Source organism: Notamacropus eugenii, chromosome 2 (assembly GCF_028372415.1).
Source record: "Notamacropus eugenii isolate mMacEug1 chromosome 2, mMacEug1.pri_v2, whole genome shotgun sequence".
Classification (NCBI taxonomy): Eukaryota; Metazoa; Chordata; class Mammalia; order Diprotodontia; family Macropodidae; genus Notamacropus; species Notamacropus eugenii.
The window spans coordinates 78,658,911-78,668,409 of record NC_092873.1 but is presented as its reverse complement, the minus strand read 5'-3'; the positions used below and the strand labels follow the sequence as shown (position 1 = coordinate 78,668,409).

The following is a 9,499-nucleotide window of genomic DNA, read 5'->3' as shown; positions in this document are numbered from 1 at the left end:
CCCTCTAACTTCAGAAATGGCCCTCGCCTCTTTTGGATGGAGACTTGGGGAAGTCTTATCCTGACTGATCGCTCTGCTCCACCCAGCTTTCTCTCGCCTCCTTCGGTACCCAGACATCCGATCTACCCGCACCCTCCTCCCCAGCCTCCAGGGAATTCCGCGTTCCAACTGCAGCCTTTTCCCTAGTTCCTTCCTCCTCCCCGCCCCTCCCCATCCAGCTCAGCCCCGGTCCCCAAAAGGGAGAGCGAGCCAGCGCTGCGGGGGTGGGGAGGAGGGGGGAGGGTGGGGGTGGAGAGGGGATGGGCCTGTCTCTTAAAGGGCCCATCACGTCTGCGTTGTTACTTCCACTTCCTGAAGAGCAGAGGACCGAACTTGCAGAAGACGCTGGGGGAGCCCATCCTGGGCCGGGCCCCAGAAATTCAGGGCCCAGACCGGCTCTCTGAGACCATTCCCACCCTTGCCGAATTTGGAACGAGCCCCGAAACCGACTGCAAGGGACGGCTTGGCCACCCCACCCCATCCCTGAAGTCACTGCCCCTTCCAGCCTCCCTCTGGCTCCCCACCTCCCTGACTTGGGAACTGGAAACGCTAGAAGTTTGGACTTGCTCCCCAAAATATCAACGCCAGCTCTAGGATATACGCTGCTGGGAACTGAGGACACCCTCTGCAACCCACTCTTCCTCCCCCCTATAAAAGACTGCATTGCTATTTCCCTCACCGCTCCCAGAAATCAGCCTCTGTCCCGCCAATCTGTCGGCTGGAACCCTGAAACCTAATCTTCAGGTACCCCAGGAAAAGTCCTGCGTACATATCGTGGAGTATTCGGAATCCAGCATCTCTGGACCAACAGTCCAGCTGTTTATTTCACACTAGCTGGCCTCTGTCCCTAATTTGGGTCAACATTCCAAACCAGCTGAGGGGCACCCCAAACCGCTTTTTGTCTTTGAAACCGGCCACAGGGCTACCCCGAGACTGCACCGTAAACCCAAACTTCTCTACATTCTGAAAATATTCTCTGCCTCAAATTTAGCCGGGTTGTACCAGTGAGACAGCTGCTGGGTACCTCTAAATTATTCTTTACCTGGAAGCCAGCTGGTGTGAATCTACACATCAGTTCCTCCACCATCCCCCCCAAACCCAGCCTCTCCCTCATCATCAGTGTATCTATCCGACTCCTCAAAATTCCCCCTCCTCCAATGCCCTCCCAGGCACCCTCTTTTGGGGGGCCTGTGACACTGAATGTGGGGGGAACCCTATATGCTACCACCTTGGAAACTCTGACTCGATTCCCAGACTCAATGTTGGGGGCCATGTTCCGAGAGGGTGCAGCACTGCCACCCAACTCTGGGCCCCAGGGTAGCAACTACTACTTTATCGACAGGGATGGTAAAGCCTTCCGTCACATCCTCAATTTCCTTCGCCTGGGCTGCCTGGACTTGCCTAGGGGGTATGGGGAGACAGCACTCCTGAGAGCTGAGGCTGATTTCTACCAGATCCAGCCCCTACTAGATGCACTAAGGGAATTGGAGGTAACTCAGGGAACCGAGGTGATCACAGCTGCCTTGCTCCATGCAGATGTGGATGCCACTCCCCGACTGGTCCACTTCTCAGCTCGTCGAGGTCCCCACCACTATGAACTCAGTGCTGCCCGAGTTGACACCTTTAGGGCCAATATCTTCTGCACAGATCCCACCTGTCTTGGGGTGCTTCGGGCGCGATTCGGAGTTGCTGAAGGGGAAGGAGGAGAAGGAAGTCCCCATTTCCGCTTGGAATGGGCTCCCTGCCCAGAAGGGCTCCCAGAGGTTGAGTATCGACGTCTAGGACTGCAGCAACTGTGGGTAATAGGAGAAGCTGGTGAGAAGCGGGAGGTGGTAGGGACACCTGGGTTCTTGGAGGAAGTGCTCCAGGTGGCCCTGGAACATGGCTTTCGACTTGACTCTGTCTTCCCTGACCCTGAGGACCTGCTGAACTCCCGCTCCCTGCGTTTTGTCCGGCATTGAAGGATAGTGACTTGGTTTGGGGCAAAAGGGAAGAGTCTATAAAGTTGGGAGTGCAATCCCTCCATCCTCCTTTTAAATCGGTAAGAGACTTAGAACCTTCTAGAATGACTTGGAGGAGGTAGTTGCTGTAAGTTAAGGGGGACTTCCAGTCTATCTCTTGACTTAAGCGTCAATCTGAGAAGAAATAGAAAATTGGAAAACCGCCCCTCCCCCACCTTCGACCAAGTAGAAAGGATTTGAGCAGATTACCCTAAAGGACTACGAAAGTTTCTGGGTTGGGGGGCGCCCTATGCTCTCACTGAACTCTAGTGGTGCTTGAGAGAAGAGATAATGTCTTAAAGGGATCCCAAGTTGGGGGTTGGGGGGGGGGGGAGGTGAGCTGTGTTATCCATAAACTTGGTGTAATAAATGCTGGTTGCCTAATGGGTGATCTCATACCCTACCCCACCCCCATGTTTCATGCTGACAGAGAGTGGGGGAGCTGAGATGGGGGGGAGTGGTTCTGAGTCTCTTCCTCTGTCTGTCACTGCTTTATGTCTTTGAATGGCAATAGAATCTGTCATTTGTCTTTGATCTACTTTCCCAGTCTACGGGCTTGTTTATGCCTGTTCTGGAAAATACCTATTACACTATTGTCCCTCGTGATGAAATGATTGGATTGGCACAGGGTGTGTGCATTTGTGTGCATTGAATGGACAGGTAGAAGATTTATTATTGAATCACTGGGTGGCACATGACTATGCCTCTACAGCCCTCTGTCAACATGGGCAGAACCTGCCTCTGTATCTCTATCTCTGAGAGAGCCTGGAGTCAAAAGCCACACACCTAGTTGGGCTGATGAGGCTACTTTGTATTTATAGGTTGCTGTAGCAACCATGGTCCTGATGCTAGAGGTTTCACTGTAGTGGGACGCCTGGGCAGCCCTGGGCTGGAAGAGAAATTTAATTCAATAAACTTATGAAGGGAAGGGAAGGAAATGGAATATTTACTCTCCTATTTTGCACAGATCCTTTTTCAGGAAGAGTCACTATTTATTGTTCATGTCTAATAAATAAGAAAAGCCTAAAAAATATAAAAATAAAATCTTTTTATACTGCAAACTTGTGAAGTCTATGGGGGAGGGGAAGGGGACAAGAGTGGGTATATGAAGAGATGTATTGGTAACTGAATGTGGTACAGAGTTGGAACTAGGAATTTTTTCACTTGGGAGAAAAACCTTTGGTAAGGGATAGTGGTGACAGAGGACAGTATGACTATGTTTGCAGTTGTATCAGGACAGGGAGTAGCCCAACTCCCATTGGGGTTGGGGAGGAAGGGAGACCCTTGGAGAGAGATATCATAGTGTTGGAATGTTGAGCATGTTGTATGGAACTAGATGAGAGAGTAGACAGACGGGTGGATGGTAGTCTGTAAACCACCACTAGGAGGAAGGGGGCAGCTAGGTGGTGCAGTGGATAGAGCACCAGTGCAGGAGTCAGGAGGACCTGAATTCAAATCTCACCTCAGACACTTGATACTCACTAGCTGTGTGACCTTGGGCAAATCACTTAACCCCAATTGCCTCATCCTGGGTCATTTCCAGTCATCCTGATGAATATCTGGTCACTGGATTCAGATGGCTCTGGAGGAGAAGTGAGGCTGGTGACCTGCACAGCCCTCCCTCCCTCAAAACAAAGTCAAGTGCAAGTCGTGTCATCATTTCTCTGATGGCATGGTTTTCTTTGGCAACGAAGGACAAACACACACACTAGGAGGAAGAGTACCCCTTTATCCATGTCCTAAGACAAAGCTCCAGCTGCTCTATCCTACTTACAGCTCTATACACAAAAGTATAGAACTTACAAGTATAACCTGTGTCCTTACTTGCCCTGTTTATCTTCTAAATTGTTTTGCCCTACATCTGGGGGGCGGGATGTGTGAAGAAATGATTCACAGAGAAAGTGACGGATAGAGTAGTTTCTGATCATCTTTGCACAAGAAATTCATTACCCATCTCTCCCTTCAAGTCTAAAATCAGAAGTCAGGCTAGGGAAATGGAATAAGATCTGTTCCATTCTTTCTTACTCCACCCCCATATCCATTCTGCCTGTTGATTGTACCTATATGCACTTGTCCCTTCTCTCCTCTGACACTGCCGCCACCCTGGTGCAAGCCCTCTTCGCCTCATGTCTACACTATTGCAGTAACTTGTTGGGGGTGGCATCTGTCAGCCTCACACAGTCCCTTCCCCACCTGAAGTCCATCTTCTACTCAATTGATCATCCTAAAGTGCAAGTTTGACCATATCACTCCTGCCCCCATCCATTGGCACCCTCCTGGGTCAAATAATAAATTCTGTGTTTAGCGTTTAAAGTCATTTATAACTTGGTCCCTTCCTACCTTTCCAGTCTTCTTATATCATGCCTTTCTATGATCCATAACTGTAGCCTCTTTGCTATTCTCTGAAAGGCAATCCATCTCCCAGCTTTGTCCTTTTCACTGGTTGTCCCTGTTGCCTGGAATTCTCTCCCTCTTCATTTCTGCCTTCTGGCTTCCATGACTTCCTTCAGGTCTGACATAAAAAAATCTCACCTTCTACCTATTTACTATAGGCCCTCTCTTAGAAGCTGCAGAACAAATTCTTATCTGCATGGGTACAATTCCTTCCCTGGAAGCTCCCTATACTAATGAAATCACAGACCAAAACCACAACAATTAAAAGTTCTGTGTATATATAGGATTTATTTAGAACTGTAGAATTTAAGATCCTTGAGGTCAGAGATGCTATTTTGTTTTATCTTTGTATGTATAACACCTAGCAGAGTGCTTGGCTTTTAGTTGTCATTTAATAAATCATTGCTGATTGACTAAATATTTTAATATTTTATAAGATATTCCATTTCATGCCCAAGTTTAATTCTGGATCCATCCAGGGAAGAGTTAACAAAATGGCAGCTGCTGCTGAAGGAATTCTGTGTGCCTGGCACATAGTAGGCGCCATAGAAATGACTATTTCCTTCCTGTGCTCTACTTGGCTGTGAGAGATCAGACCAGGATTTCTCATGTTGCGCTCCCTCTGGTGGCCAGCAAATATGGTGCAGTCTCTTAAGAACAGTTTTGTTTTGTTTTTTTTCCCCATGCACCTGGGAAAGTGATTTACACAGCTGGGCTCTTGTTTCAAATAGATAGACACCTGCTGGCCAATTCAGTCAATTCATCAGTCAACAAGCATTTATTAAGCACTAACAATGTGCCAAGAACTGTGTTAAAATATTAAATTAATGTAAAAAAAAATTAATGTTGACATTGTCCTTGAAGGTTTACAGAAGGCATCACTGACCAACACAATCAAAGTAAAGCAGTGTTATGTAAGGTACTGGGATTATAGAAATCTAGGCTTCCATACCATGTCCCCCAATCCTTTCTGGGACCAAGGCATTCTGAGACCCCAACAACCCACCTACTATGCTTCAAGTTGGAACACTCTTGGGGCTCTAGAATCCAAGAATAAAGAGACCAGAGTCAAAGTTGATAGAATATTCTAAAGTGCTTCCCTCCATAGAAAATCAGTGTCCTGTAGTCCAAACAAGGTTCTCATTCTGGTCCTCATGTGGGTCCTAATCCTTGCCTACCTTTTCCTAAGCACTTCCCAAGCCTGTATCTTCTGCCGCCTCCCCTCTAGAGACCTCTCTACACGCCTGGCTCGTCTCTGTGACCTGATAAGTTCAGAGTGGGGAGACTGTAAAACCAGCTGGAACTTCTCAACCTTTGCTTTAGGTGGGATCTAGGAATCCTTTCCTCTAGTCCCAATTCTATCTCCTCCTCCAAATCTTTTCAGGGATCTGAACTGAAAACCATCTGTTAGAACAGTCCTTCCCTCTTCTTAATCCCCTAGTTCTCTTTTCACATCACCACCCACTAAATCTATTGATAAGATCTTCCTTGGATCCTTTTATAGGATCTACTTTTAATGTGGGCCCAAGGGATCCATGAAGGAAGACTAGATCACTTGGAGGGTGACTGCACCATCCAGAATCCATAAGATTTTCTCTCTACCTTTCTCATCTCCCTTTCTTCCCCAGATGAGGTGTCCATGGATAGAATTACAGAGAAGACACACAGAGTCCTGAAGGTCCTTGGTGAGGGGATGAGAAGTGGCATGTTAGGGGGATAAAGAAGGGAGAATGAACCATTGGGAAAAATAATGGGTAGAGGGCATGGAATAAAAGAAGAGTTGACTGGTGATCAGAGAAGAGGAAAAGAAGTATGGTAAAAGGAGAGGGAAGGGAGTGAAGAGAGGGGAATGAGAGAGTAGGTACCAGGGATGGCGGATTAGGAGAGGTGTAGGAACATAAGATGAAGAGAGGAGCATGGGAAGAAAATGGGAAAGTGGAGAAAAAGGAATGGTTTGAAATCCCTGATGGAAAAAGGAAATGAGGATGTAGAGTAGGGCCCAAGGAGAAGGTTTATGAACAAACCATTTTCTACCCTTCTCTCTAGAAATCAAAGGTTCCCTGTTTTCCCTTCCCTTCTATTGGCAATGGCTTCAGGAGACTAAACTTCCTGAATATGTGAGGCAAGGTATCCGGCATGGAGGGTGGGGAGGGGGAAATATCTGGAATTCTGATGGATGTGAAGCATTGGGTGGGGAAGGGAATGGTGTTGCATTAGGGACAGACACTTTTTTCCTTGATTTTCTCAGCTCTGTGCCCTCCTGCCTGCCGTGAGTATACAGCATATCAGTTGAGAGCAAAAGGGTGGTTTGACCACCTGGATCTCTGAGGAGAACAAAGGTTGGGTGGAGAGGGTGAGGAGAGAATCAGAGATTCCCAGAAGACTGCCTCCAAACCCTCATTGCCACTTCTAAGGCCCTAGGAGGGAGGGGGCTGGGTTCTTCCTGAACTACTATGTCTAGCCAACATCGAAGTCCCCACTGTGACCTCCAGGTGGAACAACTACCCTGTACAACTGCTCTACATGCAAAGCTGTTGAGGTTCATTGCTGGGCTCTCAAGCGTTGCTTCCCAGGTCAGCCTCATATCTAAGTACCTTGTCCACCCTTTCTGGAAGCTCCTGCCTTTGGGGACCCACTCATGTAACCCTCAGACTCTTATCTTTAATTCCTTCTCCAAAAGACTTCCTACATTCCTCTCTCTGGTTTCCTTTTCTAAAGGGTACACTAAGGGTCCCTCTGCCTCCTGGCTACTCTCTCACTCCACTCTCTTTCCCACAGGACGACAGGACCTAAGGGAAACCAGGATCCTCCTCCTTTCTCTTTCAGCTGCATCATTAATTCTAGGTTTCATCAGCTGCATAGTAGAGTGAGCTGGGGATTGGGACTGAGGTTGGGAGTATGGGGCAAGTGCCATTCTAATCACCATATTTTTTTCTATCCCATCACAAACCAGTCTTTATTTCTTCCCATTTCCTTTTATCCCCTCCCACCAGGTCCAGATCCCTCCCTGCAGAGTGATCCTCACGAGGAAATTCCAAGACCTTCCCCACAGTTTCCACCCTCAAGTCCTCTTTGATGACTCAGTTTAGCCACCCACATACAAGTATCCAGTACTCCCAACCTCCAAGGACCACACACGTACCTAATTTCCCACCCCTCACACATACCATCACTCCCTGTGACTCGAATACAGATGGAAAGAACCTCCATACTGTCCCCTCAAAACCCTTTTCACCTAGTTCCCAAAAAATCAACTGGGAACATTGTCCTCATAGTCATCTCCAGCCTCAACCCCCATGGGTTTTGCAGATTCTGGAAGATTCAACCTTCTTTGCAGATTCAACCTTCTTTGGAAAATTCTCCCCATGTTGGGGATGACATTACCTTGTTTTAAAGCTAACAAGATGTACATAGATGTGGGTGTATGTGTATTCATATATATTCCCACTCAGAGTGAGACAGTCCTCCTCTTCCCTGGTATTTCTTTTCCTCCTATTATCACTAAATATCCTTGGTTTAGTCCCTTCACCTGTTCTGGTCTTTAATCTACAATCATGGAGAAAGCCAGTTTCATGGGGGAGATAGAGTCTTCTCCTATGGGGGAACCCCAGTTACATGAAGAGAATCGAGTTTTTATCCTTGAGAGTGAGAAATGGAACAGGATGTCTGAATTGGGAAACATGGGTTTTTCCCTTGAAACTCAGTAGTTACCCGTCTTAGGTTCCCTATATTTGACAGTGGCACCCTCAATTCTAGATCTCCCTCTCAGTCAACCTGGTTACCTTCCTTTCCCTTCTCTCCTGATCCTCATGTTTCTCAAGTCCAGTTCAGTCTTTTTCTTTCCAGTTCTATTGCCACCAGACTTGTTTAGGCCTGTATTACTTTTTATTTGGATTATTGCCACTAGTCTCATCTCCCCATCCCCAGTTTCTCCCTTCTCTGTACACCAGAGCCAGAATAATCTCCCTTATCAAGGTTTAATCAAACACTCATCTCCCTGCTCAAAATCCTGATTCCACCACCCCCCCCCCCCGCCAGTCTATAGAATAAAATACAAACCTAGTCTAGTTTTCAAGACTCTCTGCAATCTGTTTCCCACTTATATTTCTAGTCTTAGTCACACTACACCCATTTCGTTCCCTAATTGTATTTTGCCCTTTTCCCCCTTCCTAACTTGCACATACTAGAATGGTAAAACCCGCATTTGTGCCAGCTGAAAATTACTGATATATCTCCATAAAGTCTTCCCTTATTTCTTCCTCCACACATAAGTGATATCTCTTTGCTCAAATATCACATCATCATTTTGGATCTCTTCCACCATTCCTTTGTAAATTTGTCTGCCTTCCTAGGTTTCAGTACCTAGAAGGCAGGGAACCAAATCATTTTTAAATTTTTGTGCCCTCTGAATCTAGACTGGCACTTTGCACACACTAGGCGCTTAACATGAATATTTGAATTGAATTCAAGATCATCCACCATATAACCCTCCCATTTTTCCATCCTTGTCTCCCAGACACCAACCTTCCATATCTACTGAATAGGTTTATTTCCTATTATTTTTATTTTATTGTTATTTTCCTATTATTACTACATCTAGGCCTTTGTTCCACTTCTATTTTTAGACCTCTTTCCTATCCCACCATGTTACTAAATCTTAACCTTCCTGTTAACCCTAGCTTAAGTTTCTTCTCTTACATTCCATCCCTCAGTCTGTAATTCTATTGCCATTACAGTCTCAACCAATCAAACAGTTCTTAAATATAGAAAGACAGCCTATGCTATCCTTTATGTGTAGGTCCCCTCCCTTCTCATTCCCCAGCCCTGCTAAGGAGTAAGTCCTTTCAGAGTAAGGAGGAAGAACTCAGCAACTTTTCTTTGCACTGCTCTGGATCCAGTATATGAGTACTGAGTACCTTACCTGAATACTATCATTCCATCTGGGATACTTGTACCACAGGTAGCTGGGTGGTTCAATGAGTAGAGTGATGGCCCTGGAGTCAAGAAAACCTGAGTTCAAATCTGGTCTCAGACATTTACTAGTTGTGTGACCCTGGGCAAGTCAC

General features: G+C 46.6%; 2 protein-coding genes across 2 annotated transcripts; both read left to right on the top strand.

Moving 5' to 3' along the window:
• Positions 1-752: 752 nt before the first annotated feature.
• KCTD11 (potassium channel tetramerization domain containing 11) lies at positions 753-3,100 on the top strand. Its single transcript, XM_072641220.1, has one exon. The coding sequence runs from the start codon at positions 1,197-1,199 to the stop codon at positions 1,998-2,000; it is 804 nt and encodes a 267-aa protein (XP_072497321.1). The 5' UTR covers positions 753-1,196; the 3' UTR covers positions 2,001-3,100.
• Positions 3,101-5,494: 2,394 nt separating this feature from the next.
• On the top strand, positions 5,495-7,719 carry TMEM95 (transmembrane protein 95). Its single transcript, XM_072641221.1, has 7 exons — positions 5,495-5,756; positions 6,062-6,118; positions 6,480-6,560; positions 6,682-6,702; positions 6,926-7,006; positions 7,212-7,299; positions 7,427-7,719. The coding sequence occupies exons 1-7, from the start codon at positions 5,588-5,590 to the stop codon at positions 7,449-7,451; spliced, it is 522 nt and encodes a 173-aa protein (XP_072497322.1). The 5' UTR covers positions 5,495-5,587; the 3' UTR covers positions 7,452-7,719.
• The last annotated feature ends 1,780 nt before the right edge of the window (positions 7,720-9,499 follow it).